The sequence below is a fragment of the Melanostigma gelatinosum genome (genome assembly GCF_949748355.1).
Source record: "Melanostigma gelatinosum genome assembly, chromosome: 8".
Lineage (NCBI taxonomy): Eukaryota > Metazoa > Chordata > Actinopteri > Perciformes > Zoarcidae > Melanostigma > Melanostigma gelatinosum.
In genome coordinates, this window is record NC_136641.1 from 26,350,552 (window position 1) to 26,373,239 (window position 22,688).

General features: G+C 41.4%; 1 protein-coding gene across 12 annotated transcripts in view; it reads left to right on the plus strand.

The window, feature by feature from the left end:
- Positions 1-17,922, plus strand: part of LOC306781046 (deoxynucleoside triphosphate triphosphohydrolase SAMHD1-like) — a 34,291-nt gene extending 16,369 nt beyond the window's left edge. For 10 of the 12 annotated variants that reach the window (XM_079273685.1, XM_079273684.1, XM_079273690.1 and 7 more), the window contains 11 exons: positions 2,064-2,155; positions 2,300-2,385; positions 3,164-3,285; positions 11,396-11,440; positions 13,674-13,751; positions 14,224-14,268; positions 14,863-14,940; positions 15,276-15,329; positions 16,059-16,163; positions 16,287-16,445; positions 16,898-17,922. In XM_079273685.1, coding sequence (XP_079129811.1) covers positions 2,064-2,155; positions 2,300-2,385; positions 3,164-3,285; positions 11,396-11,440; positions 13,674-13,751; positions 14,224-14,268; positions 14,863-14,940; positions 15,276-15,329; positions 16,059-16,163; positions 16,287-16,445; positions 16,898-16,978 — 945 coding nt within the window. In that variant the 3' untranslated portion in view covers positions 16,979-17,922. The remainder of the gene's footprint in view (positions 1-2,063; positions 2,156-2,299; positions 2,386-3,163; positions 3,286-11,395; positions 11,441-13,673; positions 13,752-14,223; positions 14,269-14,862; positions 14,941-15,275; positions 15,330-16,058; positions 16,164-16,286; positions 16,446-16,897) is intronic. The other 2 variants (XM_079273688.1, XM_079273689.1) reach the window with 2 other exon arrangements.
- The last annotated feature ends 4,766 nt before the right edge of the window (positions 17,923-22,688 follow it).

Below are 22,688 nucleotides of genomic sequence, written 5' to 3' on the forward strand. Positions count from 1 at the left end.
CAATCGTCAACAGAATAGCATGTTAAGTGGAGACAGACGGTGAAACAATTCTCTTAATTGTGTCAAACAGAATCTTGGGATTTATCTTTGAAGAAGAGATTAGGTTGGCAAAATAAGCAGTTCTAGCTTCCTTTACTCCAGTATTAAAAGAAACTCTGAGGTCTTTGAGATATAAACGATGCACTTCTAGCCCAGTAGCTTTCCAGAGCCGCTCTGTCCTGCGACACTTCTGTCTCAGGCTGCACACAGCGTCTGTCACCCACGGAGTAGTGTTATAGGCAGCCCTGGTCCTTTCCTTAAGAGGTGCCACTTTATCCAGCAAAGTGGTGCAATGTTCATTAAATGACTGTATCAAGTGTTCAACATCATTGAGATTTGTGTTAATATCACAGCAGAAGTGCATAGAGAAATGATCAGCTGTACTCTGAGTAATAATGCGTGAGTGGAATGTTTGTTTCAGACACAAGGGGTCAGCATTGACAGAAAGATCAAAGAAAATACATTCATGGTCACTGATCAATAGGTCCTCACAACGGGTATTATCAATATCAAGACCCAGAGAAAACACAAGGTCCAAGGTGTGACCACCCCTGTGAGTGGCGCCAGAAACATGTTGCGTGAAATTAAAAGATTCAGTAATATTGAGAAACTCAGTAGCACTGCAGTCTGTGGTATCATTGATATGCAGATTAAAATCACCAACCAGAAGCACTTTGTCTAGCTTGATAATAGAGGTCAGAAAGTCTGTGAACTCTGATAAAAACTGACCTGCAGGACCTGGAGGTCGGTAAATTAAAAAAACAGTAAAACGGCTTTAGCCGGCTCACTTTAGTCAGCTGTAGTTCAAAAGTAACATAGGATTCTGTGCTCCCCAAGTGGCAGGAAAACTGATTCTTCCAGACCACGGCGAGACCTCCACCGCGGCCTGTCAGACGCGGTGTCACAACATAAGAACAGTCCACAGGGCAGAGTTCATTGAAATGGATGCATTCCATATTCCGTTGCCAGGTCCTGGTCAGAAATAAAAAAGCCAAATTATGACTTGTGAACAAGTCATTTAAAATGTGAGCCTTGTTTGTTACGGAGCGTGCATTAATCAGACACATTTTGATGGGGGAAGACACTGTGTCGTCATCAGCACAGGAAGCTTTGGGGGTATGTGCAATAGGACGGGTCACTCGTGCAGCACCTCGAACCCGACCATAACTAGGGCGTGAGCGCGAGTCTGTGATTCTCACGGGAATGCTCATGGGTCGTGGAGTGGAAGTTACGGTAGAGGCTGGGGAGAGAGTAGTAGGAGACCCTCCGTGCCGCCAGGGGGAGCTAGTGTTGCTAGTAGGGGATGAATGCGGCTGATGAATGATCGTAGAGGAAGAGTGACAGCGGACAGGGGATCCAGGTGTAAACAGTCAATCATGTGAATGGGAGTGAACGCACACACACACACACATACACACACACACACACAAACAAAAGGCTGGAGTCACAGCAGAGCCGTGACACTTTCTCTCTGAAATTCCTCTGGGACATGCCGGCTCCAATATATTAATCGGTAACATCACACGCACAAAGTATTTCTAGAGATGCAGGATATAGTAACACATTCACAAACTTAACTTGTGAGTTTTTACTGAAATTATTTGTGAACATTTCACAAACTCAAAATATTGACCCATAATTAGGTCAGATTTGAAACCGCAATCACTTGTTATGAGTTGTGACTAAACTATAAGTGATGCTCTGTGTGTGTGTATAAACCATATGGTACAAACAATGAAAAAGACGCTGCCGTATTTACGCCTATATGACGTTATTTTGAGTGTTGATAGAGCTGCTACAATGTTAGCTTAGCATAGCACCGATCGTTCCGAGCTCCATTCAGAAAACAGGTATTTTAAAAGTTGTTTGCTTGTCGTCTTGTGGAGAGATCTAACAAAACATGAATTCAGACTTTTTACGAATCTGCATCATTATGTAGTTATTTCGGCATCTCTTTATGTCCGTTTATTATTATTATCACTTGTTATGAGTTGTGACTAAACTATAAGTGATGCTCTCCACAGGAGGTGAACAATCTGTACGAATTGTTCCACTTAAGATACACCCTCCACAAAAAAGCCTACCAGCACAGCGTGAGCAACATCATAGAGTCTATGTGAGTAGCTACCTTTCCCCCGTTGGTACTCTAATAACAACATTTACCTGTTTTCTGCTGTATCTTATTTCATTTGCTTCATAATTTCCTCTCTTGTATGTTATGCAGCAGAATGTTGTAAAATGTGATGATGTGATTATTCAGGATCATGAAGGCCTTTATGAAAGCGGACGAGATGTTCAAGCTCTCCACAGCCATCGATGACATGGAGGCCTACACCAAGCTGACAGGTCTGTAGACACCGCTGTGTCTTTAACATGAAGACACAGGGAGGAGTGGGCAGACGAACCGCCATCTGTGCCATGTTCAACAAATACAAACACTGAGTTCCAAATCACATATGTTTTACTTTTTGTACAAACTGCAGCTGCTCTTACAAAAACATCACAGAGCATATAACATTATGTTTTTTGAATGCTGAGGGACTAAGTTTGGTTAAAGGTTGTTGGAGTGTAAAATTCATGTAAACTTGATCAAATCCAATAAAAAGCAGGACTGAGCTGTAAACACGAACCTCAACATTTGATACATTAGGAACTACAATTACACATTTCCACAAATTTGGGAAATACTTTAGACGTTGCAGTCAGCAGGTCACTAGTGCTACAGGGAGTTAGCCAGTTAGCTGGACATGCTAATCAATGATTGCAGGGACATTTAATCCATCACTTACACTTTTTGCATTAAATAAAGACGAATAAAGACACAACCCTCCAGACTGTAGACGCTCTTCTTAAAGCCGGATGCACAGCGCTTCAGCACGGAGAGAGATCCCAAACTTGCCGTACCCTGTTACGTTGCTTTGGTATTATTGGACAGTTGAGTTTGGCAAATGGGCAATTGTGAGTAGAAGCAACTTGCTGAAGTTAAGTCAAAGTAATTTGATCACATTGATATTGTTTATGTCTTTGAGTTATGCCTCTCAGATTGTGATGTAATTTATTTATTTTGTGAACACTGTGAATGATCTTGTGACCCTTTCTTTGGTTTGTTCTAACTCACCTGTAGATCAAGTGTATCAACAAATACTCTACTCTCCCACCCCGGAGCTGGCCGAGGCGAGGGACATTCTGAAGGATATTGTCGATCGTAAACACCCCAGGTTTCTGGGTGAAAGAAAGCTTACCGAGGTACGCACTAGTGTCATTGTGTGACTGTATCACATGCAGGTCTGGAGCTTTGTCATTTTTAGGCCACTTGCCCTTTGGCGTCCATCAAATCCACAGAAATAATGAATTTCACTTCAGGGTTAAAGGTGATTTTATTGTTATGCCTCCACGCCGGCAGCAGCCGTGGATGGTCCGGTGTATTCTAAGCAACGCCTGGAGGGAATTTCTTCAAATTTGGCGCACAAATCCACTAGATGTTGTAGAATCAAGTTGAACTGATTAGATGTTGGGGGTCAAAGGTCGTTGTGACCTCACCAAACGTCTTTTTAACATCATAGAATAATTCATATGCTAATTATGACAATTGCATACTAATGTCTGTTAGGATAAAAGGATGAAGAGATGACATTTTGGACAGACATGGACGCATTGTACTGTCCGCATGTCGAATGGTTTTTAGCAAGACACTGAACCCCAAGTTGCTCCTAAATGTCTTAGGATGGGTTAAATGCAGAGGTCCTGTATGTATACCAGTCGCGGGCCGTGCATTTTATACCTGGGCCTTCACTGCTGTCCTGCAGCTGAAACACAGCTACGGTTATTATTTGTTTCGTGTAAAAATGAAGGCAACACCTATAGATACACTATCTGCCGAGAGTGCGTCTCCTCTCTGCTCTGACAGCAGCGCGAGGCTTCTGTGGGCGGCGGCGGAGGGGCTCACGGCAGCTCCCGCTGCTCGTTCATGACAGTGCAGAACGTACGTGCTTTAACGTCAAAACACCACAAAATTCTCCAATAACGCCAGAACAAGTCGCTAGATTTGTCACTAGTAGCTTTTGACAAAAATAAGTCTCCATGAGGGTTTGGAAAGTCGCCAGGTTTAGTGGGAAAGTCGCCACGTTGCCAGCACTGCCACCTGCTAAATATGTCCCCAGTGAAACACTGCACGTAACAAGGGTTCCTATCACATATAAAACCAAACAAAAATCTTCATAAAAACAAGTTGCACAAATAATCAGTGGTGTATATAACGAATTAGAAATACTTCGTTACTGTACTTAAGTCGTTTTTTTGGGTATCTGTACTTTACTTTACTACTTATATTTCTGTTTACTTTTACTTTTACTTCACTACATTTTGCAAAGAAAACTGATACTTTTACTCCGATACATTTCCCCTGAAACCTTCGTTACTCGCTACAAAATCAAATCTATCTTTAGAAACAAAATTAATCATGAGACTCGGGGACTGTGGTGGAACACAGACTGTGTCCTTTCTCAAAACACTGACCTGATGCATCAAGTGGATATTTTTTGCTGAACATAATATTATGCATTGGTCCTCTACATCCTCTAGTCTAATGAGCAGACTTATAAACGCACTGTTACAACTCCTTCATAGTGTCATATTGCTTTTCGGAGAATTATGATGATAAGTTCATAGTAGATGCAAAAGTATATTCATGCAGTCGCCCAATTGCAGATTCAGCTTGAGCAAAACCTTTGCCTATTGTGTTCAAATCAGGCCCATAGGAGTTTACAAGGCAGGCTACCATCATAACTCCATCTGATCATCCACAAAGTGACTCAAATATCAAAACATGATCAATACTAAAGCAGCACCGAAAGTAACCCAGTCATTACTTGAAACTGAAAAATGTCCTGTTCATCTTCAAAAGAAGTTGGTTTTCAAAATTGCGAGAATTCCGTCTCGCTCTTCTTGGGCTGAAGACTAGTCCTGCGATGCTAAATAGCCTTTCACAGGCCGCTGAGGCAGGTAGAGGTGTGTTCAGCGTCACAGACAGCTTGCACACAGCTGGGAAGGATTCCCCTAATGCTAACGCTAATGCTAACGCTGCGCTCTCGCGGCTCCTGTCAATCATATGGTGTGGTGGTTAGCTATAGCTAACGTTAGCCAACTAGTGCTGCACAACTGTCAACACTTCCTCAGCTCACTAACTCGCTAGCGATCCACTGGTGTTGGTCTTCGTCACCACCGTCGTTTGTTGCGGGAGTAGCAGGTGCTTCCATTTCTGCTTCCATCATGAAATCAGTCATCGTAGAGTGGAATTATACTCATAGTCGCCCGCTAGCTTATAGCATGTAGCATCACTGGGAATCAAAACGCCGCGGCTTTGAGAGCACTTGTTTGCAATTGTGCATTAACGTGATTAACCAATGATTTAACTTGCTGCTTGGACCACTGATTCACCAAACCTGCTTGCTTGTACAATATATTATGTTGAACATTGTTGCTCCTGAATGGATCACAGCCAACATAATTATTGTCAACATAGCTCCATGTCCTTGGTCATGGTGCCACAGCACTTAAAAGAATAAACTTCATAATTCACAGAATTCTGACCCTTTGCTTTTTTATTAACAGCATTTACTTGTACTTTTACTTATATCAGAAAATATATTTAGCATTCTAAAAGGTGACTTTTTACTTTTACTGGAGTAGTTTTCCAGTAAGGTATCTTTACTTTTACTCAAGTATGGCTTTTGAGTACTTTATACACCACTGCAAATAATAATATATAAACAAGCATATTGCAGATGTAAAAACAAACACATTTAACTTACCAGAGCTGCTGTTCACTTTTTAAAGACAAACTCCATCCTCCTTTCTTTGTCAACAAAGAGGTTAATCTCATGGTTGTTCAGTAAATCCATGCATTTTAGTTCCAGTAAGAAGTCCTTCTCGATTCATGGACACCAGTGAAGACAGTCGAGCCTCCCTAGTTGTATTTCTTGAATAGATTTTAATGCTTTCGAGGGCTAAAAATGTCCACTCACAGAGGCAGCAGATTTTGGGATTGTCACCGCCCAACACGTCAGGCTAGCCCACTGACCAATCACGTACTTGTAGACCAGCTAGCAGGCTCTGGCACGTCAAAGAATACGCCCAACATGTCAAACTAAAGATCTGATTGGTTGAACACTATGACAATCAACAATTTCGTTCCCATTATTAAATTATTAAATTATAAAATAGATATAACTTTGTGATTCTGTTTAGGCCAGCAGAGGCAAGGCAAGGCAAGGCAAGGCAAGGCAAGGCAAGGCAAGGCAAGTTTATTTGTATAGCACATTTCAACAACAAGGTAATTCAAAGTGCTTCACATAAAACCATTAAAAGCATCAAAACATAAGGCAAAAGAAAAGGAGATTTAAAAACAATTAAAGAAACAGTGTAAGAAATAAAATTCAGTCGTAAAAAGTAAAGGAGATTTAAAACATACATTGAAACAACAATAATTGATGTCTCCCTGAGACATTACGCTGCACGCAATCAACCATACACTGCCGCAATTCTGCAATTACTCGCACACAAACCACGTCTGGAAAAGATCTCTGCCGATCTGCGTTTTATAGTGTACGCCTTGCACGAACTCGGTCCCGGAGGAAATGGCGACATATTGTACACTTTCTAAATTTGAATCGATGTCTCCCTGAGACATTGCGCTGCACGCAATCAACCATACACTGCCGCAATTCTGCAATTACTCGCACACAAACCACGTCTGGAAAAGATCTCTGCCGATCTGCGTTTTATAGTGTACGCCTTGCACGAACTCGGTCCCGGAGGAAATGGCGATATATTGTGCAGTCCTTTTAAAACCATTAAAAGCATCAAAACATAAGGCAAAAGAAAAGGAGATTTAACAGCAATTAAGAACAGTGTAAGAAATAAAATGCAGTAGTAAAATGCAGAAATGCAGGAAATTGATTAATATATTAATTGAATGTGGTTCAATTAAAGGCAGCAGCAAACAGAAAAGTCTTCAATCTTGATTTAAATGAGCTGAGGGTCTCAGCAGACCTGCAGCTTTCTGGGACTTTGTTCCAGATATGTGGAGCAGAAAAACTGAACGCTGCTTCTCCATGTTTAGTTCTGACTCTGGGAACAGAAAGTAGACCGGTCCCAGACGACCTGAGGGGTCGGGATGGTTCATAAGGTAGCAGCAGATCAGAGATGTATTTTGGCCCTAAACCATTCAGTGCTTTGTAAACCAACAGTAGGATTTTAAAGTCAATTCTTTGTTGGACAGGAAGCCAGTGCAAAGACCTCAGAACTGGAGTGATGTGATCCACCCTCCTGGTCTTAGTGAGGACTCGAGCTGCAGCGTTCTGAATCAGCTGCAGCTTTCTGACGGACTTTTTACAGAGACCTGTAAACACACCGTTACAGTAGTCCAGTCTGCTGAAGATAAATGCGTGGACAAGTTTTTCCAAATCCTGTTGAGACATAAGTCCTCTAATCCTTGATATATTCTTCAGGTGATAGTAGGCTGATTTTGTAATTGTCTTGATATGGCTGTTCAGGTTGAGGTCTGAATCCATAACTACACCTAGATTTCTGGCTTGGTTTGTGGGTTTTAACATCAGTGACTGAAGCTGAGCGGTGATTTTCAATTGTTCATCCTTGGTACCAAAAACAATTACTTCTGTTTTATCTTTGTTTAATTGAAGAAAATTCTGGCACATCCAGATGTTGATTTGTTCAATGCAGTTACCCAGCCCTTGTATGGGATTATAGTCCCCTGATGACATAGTTATGTAGATTTGTGTGTCGTCTGCATAATTATGATAACACACTTTGTTGTTTTCCATAATCTGAGCTAGTGGAAGCATGTAGATGTTGAACAGAAGAGGCCCCAGTATTGAACCTTGGGGAACACCACATGTCATTTTAGTCAGCTCTGATATGTAATCAGCCACAGACACAAAGTATTCTCGGTCCTTCAAGTAGGATTCAAACCAGTTAAGTGCTGTGCCAGAGAGTCCCACCCAGATGTTTAGTCTTTCTAGGAGTATGGCATGGTCGACCGTGTCGAATGCAGCACTGAGATCCAGTAACACTAAGACTGAACTTCTGCCATTGTCTATGTTTAAGTGGATGTCGTTGAAAACCTTAACAAGAGCAGTTTCAGTGCTGTGGTGCTGTCGAAAGCCTGACTGGAAAACATCAAAGCAGTTATTTACGGCCAAGAAGTTGGTCAGCTGTTGGAAAACCGCTTTTTCAATTATTTTACTTAAAAATGGGAGGTTTGATATTGGCCTATAATTTTTCATCGTTGCGGAGTCTAAACTATCTTTCTTTAGGAGTGGTTTAATAACTGCAGTTTTTAGGGCTTGTGGGAAGACACCTGAGAGAAGCGATGTGTTTACAATATGTAAGAGATCAGTGGTCATGCAGTTTGAAATATTTTTGAAAAGTGTGTTGGTAGAATATCCAAGCAGCAGGAGGATGACTTCAGATGTTGTATAATGTCTTCTAGGCTTCTACGGTCGATTGAATGAAATTGTGTCATGATATTTGAATGGATGTTATTCAGAGATCGGGACAACACATATCCTGTGGTTGGTGTGGAGGCACTGACTGCTTGTCTAATTTTCTGAATTTTGTCAGTAAAAAAGGAGGCAAATTGATTGCATGCCCAGGTGGATTGGAGCTCATCAGCTACCGACACTGGAGGGTTTGTTAGCCTGTCGACGGTAGCAAATAAGGCGCGTGTATTGTTCTTGTTTTTGGTTATGATGTCAGAGAAGAATGACTGCCTTGCATTTCTAAGTTCCAAATTATAATTGCGAAGTCTCTCTTTATAGATGTCACAGTGAACCTGGAGATTAGTTTTTCGCCACCTGCGCTCAGCTTTCCGACACTCTCGTTTCTCCATTCTGACCAGCGTAGCATTTCTCCAAGGAGATCTTTGCTTACCCGAGACAACCTTCACTTTAGTGGCTGCAATGGCATCAATAATATTTTTAACTTTAAAATTGAAGCCATCTACAAGCTCATTGACTGAGAGGCAAGAGAGGGCTGGTGTGGAGGAGAACTTCTGAATAAATAGTTCACTGGTGTTTTCAGAGATGTAACGCTTTGTCACAACCTTGGTTTGGACATTTGTGTGCAAGGAGATTGCACTCTCAAAGAAAACACAGAAATGATCAGAGAGTGCAACATCAGTCACAGCAACCTTGGAAATGTTTACACCTTTGGTGATGATTAGGTCCAGAGTGTGCCCCCTGTTGTGGGTGGGTCCTGTCACATGCTGAGTCAGATCATAGTTATCAAGGACACCACATAGTTCTATATAATCTCTGTCCTGGGGATTATCAACATGGATATTAAAATCACCAACAATAACAACACAGTCAAAATCAATACAGATTACAGACAGCAGTTCAGTAAACTCATCAAAGAAGGTTGCACAGTATTTAGGTGGTCTGTAAATGTTTAGGAATAAAGCTTGAGAGGAATTCAGAGCCACATATTCAAAAGAACTAAAATGACCAAAGGACATCTGCTTGCATTGAAGAGAATCATTAAATAAAACAGCAACTCCACCTCCTTTCTTATGCGCTCTTGTTTCGCTCATGAAACTGAAGTTGGGAGGTGTTGATTCAATAAGAACAGCTGCACTGTTATCTTGATTTAACCAAGTTTCAGTTAAAAACAAAATGTCCAGTTTGTGCCCAACAATAAAATCATTGATTAAAAATGTTTTTCCTGACAGAGACCTGACATTTAATAAAGCTAAGTTTAATGTGGTTAAAGCTTTCTTTGCCCAATTTATTTGGACAGAGAAGGCTTTGCAGGCCCTGACGGCCCACCACTGATGTATACGACCATTGAAATAAAGTTGAAGTTATTAAGTTTAAAAATCCATGCAGACGTCTTTTCCCACACAGACTGGTATTAACAGACATACTTAGACCAATCATACACAAGGTTTTAGCCGAGATAGCTGAAGGTGATATGATGAGGCGATTGAGTTTATATTGAGAGACGGGGAACATTGTTTTTAGGTTGTTTGCCAGTTTGTCTGATTGAATTATTATTTTTGCAGTCGACACAATGTTACGTAAAACCAATCAATAAAAGACACATTTACAAATTAACTTTTAAGTGATTTATGAGTGATGAATTTCATCACTTTCTTTTACATTGGAGCATCATCTCCCTGTTGATTGTTTGATTTGATCCTGAATCGTTAAAACCTCTGTAGAGTAAACGCGCTATGAATAATTGATCATCCAAACATTTAATATTGATGATTTTCCCGTGATGATGGTTTACAGAAATATGTGATGAATTATGTAATGACAGCTGCTCTGCCACCGTTGGAGAACCTTGCTGATGTGACGCAATCGTTGAAATTTTGTAAGAAATTTGAGCATAGAACTGTGTTTAGTAGCTATAATAAAAGTGTTTAATAATTCAAAATTAAGAATTCATAATTAGTCATAATCATAAGTGTATTGGGAATGCATCATTAAGATAAACATAAAGTGTTTTAGGATTAGTAGCTAAAAGACATGAAGCTTCTGCCAAGTTGCAGAAGTTTAACTTTCATACTGAAGGATTGGCATAGAAGGAATTAAGCCATAACTGACAGTTATTTGAATGTGTTAGAAACTCAGGGAAAGAGAGTCATGGAGACAGGCGTTTACTGAAGTGCATAGAGAAGTTAGCTAACAAAAATTGAGCTAGACGGAAGGGGAGGAGTCGCGAACGAATATGTGGGCGGGGATAGAAAGTGTTTTTCTGCCTCTTTTAGCGTGTGGTTCCCTGGGACGGCTGTGTCCTGGGACCAGAGGTAGTTTTTTCCAAAGTGGGTTTATATTGTAATATTTCATAGGAGTATGTACTCCAATGTTTAACTGTAATCGTACTTGCATCAGTGGGATTAAATCCTTTCAACTGTAAACCAGTTTTGGTAGAGTTATTATTGCAGCGTGTGAACTGCACAAAGCAGCTGGACACACGTGTGGTCTGGCCTCCTCCACGTTGGGGTGAGTTTCATCCTCAACAATTTCACTTTCTTTGCCGCTCTTCTCTGTGACCGGTCTAATGACTGCTGAAGCAGCCACACATGTTGATATGCAAACGAATGTATAAGAGTGTTTCTGCATTCATTCATAGAGAACAGTGGATAGTTCTGTCTTTGTGTGTACGCTCAGTTTTAGTTGTGAATCTAAAGAGTTTTATGCAACAGGTCCTGGTGTTTTGTGATGATTGCTGTTTTGTTGTGGACAGAGAGTGAAAACACAGAGACAAAGTTACATTTCACTTTAATATGATCTCAAATTTCTTCATCTCTAACCGTTTCTCCCTCCCTAAGGCCCTGATTAAAGAATGGGACACCAAGACACCAGAAGCTGAAGAGGTGAGTTTTTCAATCGAATTACTGAAACTTTTCTTAATCTTCTGTTTATTACGATGTGATTTGTAAGATATGAATCAGTAAAAAAGAAAAATAATGAAGCTCTTAATACTCTCAGTTGGCAAACAACCAAACTCTGCATCACAGCTGATATCTGGCACGGTGTGGACAGACATCCTGGCTGAAGAATCATGATCTTATAGTCGTAACATAAACACTGGTTAATGACAGCAGCTGTGCTGCATCATCGATATCAACATTTGGAATGATCACAGAGAGTTGAACTGTCCTCTCAGCTCAACAGCCACACAGCTCCTGCTTGTGAACGGGCTGCAGACACAGCTGCTCCCTCTGTTGAGTGCCAGCGCATTAAACCTCCCTTCAGTCCCCTCCTGCTCCCTGTGACGAGCCTCAAACAACCCAGTGGCGGGCCGTGCATTTTATACCTGGGCCTTCACGGCTGTCCTGCAGCTGAAAAATGGCTACGGTTATTATTTGTTTCGTGTAAAAATGAAACTCAACACCTATAAATGCAATAACTGCAGAGTGCAGATACATGAATACACCAAGAGTGTGTCTCCTCTCTTCTCTGACTGGAGCTGGGACTGCTGCGCGAGAGAGTGACTGCCTGCGAGTGCTTTGGGGCGGTTCACGACAGTGCAGAACGTACGTGCTTTAACGTCAGAGTCAAAACAACACCAGAAAAAGTCGCTAGTAGCTTTTGACAAAAACAAAAGTCGCCAAGAGGGTTTGGAAAGTCGCCAGATTGGACGTAACAATAGTTCCTATCACATGTAAAACCAAACAAAAATCCATCTTCATAAAAACAAGTTGTACAAATAATCATATATATACAAGCATATTAAAGCTACTGCAGATGTAAAAACAAACGCATTTAACTTACCAGAGCTGCTGTTCACTATTTAAAGACAAAGAGCATCCTCCTTTCTTTGTTAATAGAGAGTTTAATCTCACGGTTGTTCAGTACATCCGTGCGTTTTAGTTCCAGTAGTTCCGGAACTAAAACGAGGACTAAAACAAGAAGAAGCTTTCTCAGCCATGTCCAGCCCCTAAGAAAGTCTCGGGAAGAAACCAGACTCCAACTCTGGAGGTTAAAGCTTGAGAATGACCCTCCTCCAACTGTCATGAGAATACCCCCCACTGAAAACCTTCCCCCTGGCCCAGAAGCACCATAGGCTCAATGGAAAACACTAAACCGCCTCAGAACAAGAACGGGACGATCAAAAGCTGCTCTGGTCAGATGGGGCTACAAGGCTGGCCCAACCACATGTGAATGTGGAGAAGCAGACCATACTATGGAGCATTGACTTGTCTGTCCTCTACTACCCAACCCTTGCAACTCAAAAGACCTTGCAGTGTTCAATAAAAATGCAAAGGACTGTGTAAAGAAATGGGAAACTGTCATATAACCATCACGCTTCAGTGAAACGAAAAGAAGAAGTTCCAGTAAGAAGTCCTTTTACATTCATGGACACCAGTGAAGACAGTCGAGCCTCCCTAGTTGTATTTCTTGAATAGGTTTTAATGCGTTCGAGGGCTAAAAATGTCCACTCACAGAGGCAGCAGATTTTGGGATTGTCACCGCCCAACACGTCAGGCTAGCCCACTGACCAATCACGTAGCTATAGGCCAGCTAGCAGCGCTGACACGTCAAAGAATACGCCCAACATGTCAAACTAAAGATCTGATTGGTTGAACACTATGACAATCAACAATATCGTCCCCATTCACTTAAACTGCAAAGGGATTCACTTGTGAGTTTGCAGGCCTCTGTTCTACCTAGAGACACAGAGGTGAGATCTGATTGGATAAAAGCTCTACTTAAAACAAGCTGCACTGGAAGCAGAGCAACTGAGGAAGACAGTAGCTGTGCAATGAGGAAATAAGATAATGGGAAAAATATTTTTATAAATTACAATACATGTAGTGTATTTAAGAAAAGTTATTCAATTATAAAATAGAAATAACTTTGTGATTCTGTTTAGGCCAGCAGAAAAGGCCTTGCAGGCCCTGACGGCCCGCCACTGATACACTCACACATTTATTATACGTATATAAGCTGTGGCTCAATCTTTAGGTGAGAAAAGTGTGGACAGAGAGACAAAACAGTGTTTTCAATTTCAACTGCTTCATGTTGATCAGAGTAGTTAAGTTGGAACACATTTTTAAATCTCTTGTCCCTCCCACTGCTCACCTTTTCTCCTCTCTCCCCAAGGAAATGAAACGTCGTCGGAAAGAGAAATTGGCCGACTGTCAGAATTGCAAACTGAAAGCAGAGGACTTTGAAGTTGACGTGAGTTTTTAGTCCAATTACTTTTAGTTCATGTGGTGGGAATTTTGTAATATAAACTAAAGAGAGAGATGTCTGTTGTGTGATGAATTATGTAATGACAGCTGCTCTGCCACCGTTGGAGAACCTTGCTGATGTGACGCAATCTTTGAAATTTCACTTTCTTTGCCGCTCTTCTCTGTGACAGGTCTAATGACTGCTGAAGCAGCCACACATGTTGAAATGCAAACGAATGTATAAGAGCGTTTCTGCATTCATTCATAGAGAACAGTGGATAGTTCTGTCTTTGTGTGTACGCTCAGTTTTAGTTGTGAATCTAAAGAGTTTTATGCAACAGGTCCTGGTGTTTTGTGATGATTGCTGTTTTGTTGTGGACAGAGAGTGAAAACACAGAGACAAAGTTACATTTCACTTTAATTTGATCTAAAATTTCTTGTCCCTCCCATCTCTAACCTTTTCTCCCTCCCTCCCTAAGGCCATGATTACCGAATGGAAAAGCAAAAAACCAAACACTCTAGAGGTGAGTTTTTCAGTCTAATTACTTAAACTTTTCTTAATCTTCTGTTTATTACGATGTGATTTGTAAGATATGAATCAGTAAAAAAGAAAAATAATGAACCTCTTAATACTCTCAGTTGGCAAACAACCAAACTCTGCATCACAGCTGATATCTGGCACGGTGTGGACAGACATCCTGGCTGAAGAATCATGATCTTATAGTCGTAACATAAACACTGGTTAATGACAGCAGCTGTGCTGCATCATCCATATCAACATTTGTAATGATCACAGAGAGTTGAACTGTCCTCTCAGCTCAACAGCCACACAGCTCCTGCTTGTGAACGGGCTGCAGACACAGCTGCTCCCTCTGTTGAGTGCCAGCGCATTAAACCTCCCTTCAGTCCCCTCCTGCTCCCTGTGACGAGCCTCAAACACTCACATTTATTATACGTATATAAGCTGTGGCTCAATCTTTAGGTGAGAAAAGTGTGGACAGAGAGACAAAACACTGTTTTCAATTTCAACTGCTTCATGTTGATCAGAGTAAAATGTGTTCAGTTGGAATAACTTTCAAATCTCTTGTCCCTCCCACTACTCACCTGTTCTCCCCAAGAAAATTAAACATCGTTGGCAACAGGAATTGGCCGCCTGTCAGAAGGACAAACTGAAAGCAGAGGACTCTAAAGATGACGTGAGTTTTTCGTCCATTTACTTTTAGTTCATGTGGTGGGAGTTTTGTACTATAAACTCAAGAGAGAGATGTCTGTTCAGGGTTTATTCTCAACACTTGCAAGCAGAGAAAACAATCACCAACAGCAACATCAGTCACAGATATTGTCCAGATGTTTCTTTTATAGGTATATAAGCTGTGGCTCTATTTCTGGGTGAGAAAAGTGTGGACAGAGAGCCAAAACACTGTTTTCAATTTCAACTGCTTCATGTTGAACAGAGTATTATGTGTTAAGTTGGAATGAATTTCAAATCTCTTGTCCCTCCCACTACTCACCTTTTCTCTCTCTCCCTAAGGAATTGGCCGACTGTCCGGATTGCGGACTGAAAGCAGAGGACTTTGAAGTTCACGTTAGTTTTTAGTCCAATTACTTTTAGTTCATGTGGTGGGAATTTTGTAATATAAACTCAAGAGAGAGATGTCTGTTCAGGGTTTATTCTCAACACTTGCAAGCAGAGAAAACAATCACCAACAGTAACATCAGTCACGGATATTGTCCAGATGTTGAGCAACGTTCTATTTCACTCCATCTGTTTACTTTGCATGTCTGTTGCTGGAACATCACGATTGGTTAGAAGATAGTGTGAAATTCTCTGATTGGCTCGAACAGACATCACTACATCAGTCATCATTTTATTGATTACATCTTTTTGCTGACCTGTCTGCTCATATGTCACTGCACCCACAATGTTTACTCAGTCAAGGTGAGAACCATAGAAATAAAAGAGTAGAGACATTCACATTTAAATCAACGTAGCAGGACGCTCAGAATGGCGGACATGTTTAAGCTTTTAAGTACAACTTTTTATTTTGTACTTTGCACAGAAACATGTCCTTTCTACTCTTATTCTCTCTCTTCTTTTCCATCTTACAGCATAAAACAGAACACAATAATAAATCTTTTATTATTCCTTTATAACATGAAGTGATTATTATGTTATAGGTTTAAACTGGTAATTTCCCCTGCTACACTTCACCTTTCTTAAAATATCATTTTAATTTGTGAGATGTTGCCTTCCTTCATTGGTATAATTTACATGTGAAAGTAAAAACAGGCGTCTGTCTTCTGTCTCTTTTAGATCGTTAAATTTGACTATGGGGCGAAAAACAAGAACCCCATCGATGAGATGCGGTTCTACAAGAAGAGAAAGCCTGATGTAGCATTCAAGCTCCCCGAACACCAGGTCAGAACTACACCACAACAGTTTTAATCTTAATCTATCGTGGCATTATCTCGTGTGTCTTTCTTTATAAGGCCTCCTCTGTTATGTCATTATTCTAATGTATGCTGCTTTCATTCTTTCCAGAAGTCCGTGTTTCACCCGACAATCTTCTCTGAGTGGCTGATCAGGTTTTACTACAAGAACACTGATGAAACAAGTGTGAAGAAGACTGAAGAAACAAGTGTGAAGAACGCCTACAACCACATGGTCCGGTGGTATGAAACGAAATTGGCAAATTTTAAGGTAATATTTCGATTTAGGCTGTTAAATATTATATATTTAAAGTATGAGTATAAGGATGGGACATGAGGAGGGAAGGAGAGATTAATCATGTCACATCCTATCAGAGCTCTGGGATCTTGGATCAACAGTTCGTGTTGTCCAGTTCTGCTGCTCATGATTATTTGTCTTAATGATTATTTTCTCAGTTGACTCAGATATAGTTTGGTCTGTAGAAGTAAGAGAAGAGGGAAAATAACAATGAACTAAAGTCCAAGGTCTCATATAGCTTGTTTTATCCGACCAATGTTCCTTCACTTTCACACAACGCTGTTTGACTAATTATTCGTGAATTCGTTTTTATCAATCGACAAATCATGTCAGCACCAGCTCAGTCTAGTTTCTGCTTCAGTGATGTCTCACTCTGCTCTTGTTCCTGATACTGATGCACTTTTCTCTTTATTTACATGCTGTAGGACACAGAGGAAGACCGGAGCCCAGGAGGAAATATCCAAAACACTGAATGTGAAGTTTTGGAAAATGAAGATTCAATTTGAAAAGAGAAAGTCATTCCTCCCCGATACTCATTATGGTTGATTGATATTCAGACACTCAACAAGGTGAGCGTGTTAACGAGCACAGCTCAGCCTAAATCTTGAGGTCTCTAAAATTATTTACACCATTTTTCTCCAAAAGTGAATGATTTAAGCGTAATGAGGATCATTATTACATATTAAAGCCCTGTTGAATATCAAACACATACCTTTGTTTTGGTTGAGTCATCTTGACTCAGCTTTATTGAGACTCACTTCTCCATCTGCAGCTGATTATTACATCACGTTTAAAACAGAATCAGTGCTGAACAACACCAGAAGCCGGCCGTTGTGTAATTCTGTTAACAAATCATCATTCAGCTCACGGTCACGCCAACAAAGTGAACATTTAGGTTTTGGTTGAGGGATTTTAAATATTTAGAGGTGTTTGGTTTTTATGTTAATGTGTGAGTTAATGTGTTCATCTGACTCGATATTATTTTGACTCTGAGTGATGTTTGATTGAAGGTTGTTTTTGGTGTTTGTTGTGCTTCCTACTTATCATTCTGTATATCTCTCCTCACCGACTGCATTCATTGTTACTTATTCATTTGATTTTAAATCTCTTTTATTGGTGCCAACGATTCGAACCATTCTATCTTTTGAAACTGGCTCTTGGGAATCACGTTGTATTTAATCTATCAATATGAAATATGAATTATGATTAATATTACTGTTATGATTACATCATATATCACTGTAGCTCAACTGGTCTTCTTTAATGTAATCATGGTATGCATGTGGTGAAGACAAACTTTGGGTATTGTTGTGTTTTGCTGTTAGTGTGAACATGTATTGGATAAATAATATGTAATGGGGCTGTAAAGGGAAACATTAAAGGTTATTACAACCTTTCTACTGTATCTTATTGTGACGGGTTGATCTGAAATAAAACTATTCTTCTCTTTCTTCTGTGTCCTTGTGCAGCTTAAGTCTAATAATACTCATGATGCATATAATCAGTTATTAATCAAATAAAACAGACACACGTCAGAAGCATTAAAGTGCTGCGTGACTCAGTCAGTGACATTTGATTCCCCCACGTGGGTCCTGATGATGCAGGATGAGAAAATATAATTGCCAGAAACAAATTATATCTCAAGTCAAATACCAATTGGGAAATGTACCTTCAGAAATGAATTCCTCAAAATCAGCATCATGTAATTGGATGCATTTCTTGTGGCTTTGATACTGCACCTTAATTATCATTTCATCTACAACATGAGCAGACAGTGAAGATGAGGTACAGCTGACCATTTCTTAGATATCCTTTCAATGCTCATAATAAGTCTAAATAACTGAAAACAGTCACTCGATCATTCAAATGCTCTCGATGTACCGACAAATATAGTTTTTGAACTAAAGCTTGTGGGTCTGCAGATGTTCTTCCTGCCCGACAGGTCTGGAACTTCATTAACGCACTGAAACACACAGAATGATCCCTTTACACAAGCTTCCCTGTTATGGCATGAATTCTCAAGCTCACTGAAGAGTAGACGGATCCAACAGGTGCATCTACAGTCCTGCTTGGCTATAAAATACAATTTACCGGTAAGTAAAATAAAAAAATTAAAAAAGCAAAAAGCAAATAGCAACAGTGTCAAAAACCAGGTCGTTCCCCACATGATATAATTTATGTAGCTGTTATATGCAGCTGTTGCCAGAGGTGTTGTGTCGAAGTCTGTTCCCCCGTCGATGTGCGTTTCCGTCCTGTGTTGGTTCAAGTTGATTTCGGGGAAAACTATCGACGGGAAACATTGTTCGACACAACACCCGGTCCAGCGCCATTCTGTTCACCTGGTACTATGTCGGCCCAACAGTCAGGCAGGAGTCAAACAGCTGTAGAGAGACATGAACACACAGAGACAGAAGAAGATGAATACAAGTTATTACTACATTATTTAGTTGTGTCATGTAATTCTCCACCATTCATTTCTCAGTATGTTGGAGTATGGATGTTTAAGTAGTTTCAAAGCAGCTCCCTAATACAGATGAAATGGACTAAATGTAATGTGTTTTAATAACAATAGCCTGTCACAATGTTGCTCAGTTCTTTAAAAGTACAGTTTGCGTTACAGTAAGTGATCCAGTAAAACAAGTACTCTATGCTCCACTAAGCACTGTGTTCTCTTTTGTCATAACTTTTGGGCTAAAGAAGTAGTTTGTATCCCAACAAAGGAGCATCTCCAGGAATATTATCGTTGGGACTTGGTGTTGGTTTATCCAAGTTGTAGCAGAAATATTTATCTTAAGATAAAGCTGAAGATGAGTCCAGAAGTGACGTGTGATATTCTCCTCCAGTCCTAAACCCAAATAAAAGCTTCTATCAACTGCAAGAAATCAGCTCCGACTTTGTCTTGTAAGAAAACATTTTCTGGTTCGGAGGTCTTGGATGGTGGTTTTAAGTGTGCAGATAACACTTTGTGACATTCTCGTTGCTGTAATGTCAGAAGCCTCGACAGCTGACATCAGAAATGTGATCTAACTGGGCTGAGTGGCTGGTTTTCTGAGCGTCATCGACATGATCTCACCTTATTTCTGGGCCAAGGTCCAGCTGGTGACAGTGAGGATCCAAATTCAGATAACTGAGCAGTTCAGCGTTTATTATGGCAAAGAAAAGAAAGAAAAGAAAGATACAAAAGCTCAAAGAAGCGTGAGGTGGGCCAGGAAGTCAGTACAAACAGGCAAAAACACCAGGCAAGTTTCAAAAACAGGCAGGTAACATGTTAAAGAACGCAGAACAAACGGAGCCTAGAAAAGTCCTGAGGCCTTACTTTGACGATCTGAAAGGGAACGAATGGAACTGGGCCGGTTTATGTGGCGAGAGGCTGATGAGGGAATGAGAAGCAGGTGGGGAAGGCCAGGCAACTGCAGAGCAGATGGGGGAGGTGGGAACAGGTGTGTTGATAGGCGGGGTCGGTCAGGTGACGTGGGAGAGGAGAGAAACTCCGAGGGGCATCTGGTGGATGGAAGGATGGTCATGGTTTGCGTTGGGGAATAGGCCTTATTTCAGGGAAGACATTTTGACACGTTGCAGTCGGAAAAAAGCACAGGTGTAAATAATTAAATGAAGGACTCAATTCCATTTTGAGTTCAGGTTCTTGGTATCGCGCATGCTCGCTCCCTAGAAATAGAATAGGGGTGGAACAGACAATTTCACTCATTCATCTCAACAGGATGGTCAGAGCGGCGGCCATTTTTATGTTACCGTTGCGTATTTCGTAGCGGACTAACTTCTGTGTTAACTAAACTGTCAGATGAGTGACAACTTTGTTTGGCTCATTTTCTGTTATTGACAAGCTAGCTAGCTAACTAGCGGACAGCAGGCTAGTTAGCTAGCTTGCTAACACCCCGTGCTTTAATGCTACACTGGTTACAGAAAATTATTTTTTTAACATTAAAGTATGTGAACATGTTCTGGTAAAAACACAACAAGTATGGACCAGAAGTGGCATGAGAGAATGGAGATCAGTACAATAAGACATGGTGATCGCCATCATGCTGAACTCGAGGTCTCAAAACGGCGGTCCATAAACCGATGAGTGACTCTGCAGTGACTACGTCCACTTCTTATATACATTCTGTGTGTAGATATTTGTAGGATTCCAATATTTTGCACATGTCAAGATTTGGACCTGAATCCATTAACAGCTAGTGCTGTTGATGGATTCGAAGTTTAGTTACTTTTTATTTTCTGGATATTGTGAATGTCACAATAGCTTTTTTAACAAAAAAAGAAAGAATGCAAAAAAATTAAGTTGTTGGGTCACAATTGCAATGTACCACAAAAAAAGAAGTCACAATCACTGCTTTTAGTTGACTACATTTTCCACCAAACTAAAAACCCAAATCAAGTACTCAGACACAGCATGTGTGGGTAATGAAGGATTTCTCCATCGTAGTGCTGCTGTTCACTAACTGCCTGACTAAAAAAGCATAAAACAGCAGTGGAGTCTGTGGTAAGAACTTGAGGGGGGTGTGGACCGGGATGAAGCACATAACTGGCTTCAAGGTTGGAGGGAGACAACCAGGAGAGGGCCAGTGAGCTAAACTGTTTCTTCAATAGGTTTAGTTCACATCCCTCATCTGTGTCCTTCACACACCACACCTCCCAAACACCCCTGCTGCCTCCCCTCTCTGTCCCCCCAGGTGAGCTGCATGGACACAGAGCCCTCAACATCAAAGGGCTCTTCCACCACTGACCCCCGACTGGCCAGGTTAGGAGACAGCTGGAGAGACTCCACCAATGCAAGGCTGCAGGACCTGACGGCATCAGCCCCAGGGTCCTGAAGACCTGCGCCACCCAGCTGTTTAATGTCCTGCAACACCTCTTCAACCTGAGCCTGAAGCAGGAGGAAGTCCCGGTGCTGTGGAAGACGTCGTGCCTGGTTCCTGTTCCTAAGAAGACGACACCATCTGGCCTCAACGACTTCCGACCCGCTGCCCTCAGATCACATGTGATGAAGGTGCTGGAGAGGCTGGTCTTGGCCCACCTCCGACCGCAGATGAAATCCTCACTGGACCCTCTGCAATTTACATACCAGCCTCGTGTGGGAGAGGACGACGCCATCATCTACCTGCTGCAGCGAGCTCAGTCGCACCTGGATGAACCGGTGGCTCTCTGAGAATCACTTCCTTTGATTTCTCCAGTGCATTCAACAGCATCCAACCAGTGCTGCTGAGTGAGGAGCTGCGGGTGGTCGGGGTGAACGCGTCCAGCGTCTCCTGGATCACTGACTACCTCACAGCAGACCACAGTTTGTCCCACTGGGCCGTGTGCTGTCTGATGTGGTGGTCAGTGATACTGGAGTCCCACAGGGAACTGTTCTGTCTCCCTTCCTGTTCACCTTGTACACCACTGACTTCCAGTACAACTCTGTGTCATGCATCTGCAGAAGTTCTCTGATGACTCTGCAGTGGTCGGGTGTGTAAGGGACGGACGGGAGGAGGAGTACAGGGCAGTAGTGGAGGACTTTGTGGAGTGGGCCGGTAGAAATCACCTGCGTCTGAACGTGACCAAGACCAGAGAGATGGTGGTCGACTTCAGGAGGAAGACGACGGCTCCACAACCGCTGAGAGTTCTGGGAGAGGATGTGGACATGGTGGAGGAGGACAAGGAGTACAGGAGTACTCTTTTTATTGATCTGCCCACTGTTATAAGACTCTATAACAAATCACCTCTGGCCAAATCAATCACACAACTTGAACACTGTTACACTGTTGTTGTTGTTGTTTGTTTGTTAAATCTTTGCACTATTGTTTAGTTAGTTAAGTTAATATTTTTTTATTGTATTGTATATATTGTGCAATTGTTTTATATTTAATATTTTACTGTTATTTTAATTTTTATTGCTTTGCTTTGCCTGTACCCAGGGGCGGGCTGGCCATGGGGGATACCGGTAGGCCGACGGGGTTTTGGGCCGGTCCACCTCCATCATTAACCGGCCCTCGCTCTGAGATCGCCGACCCCAACTATATTCTATGCTTCACAGAAAACGTTAAATGGACTCTGATACTTCAAGTCAATAATTGCTGACTGAGTTATACTACTCCTCGCGATCTGTATTCACACTCATGGTTTCCATCTGTGAGCCGGCAGCACCCCTACACACACACACACACACACACACACACACACACACACACACACACACACACACACACACACACACAC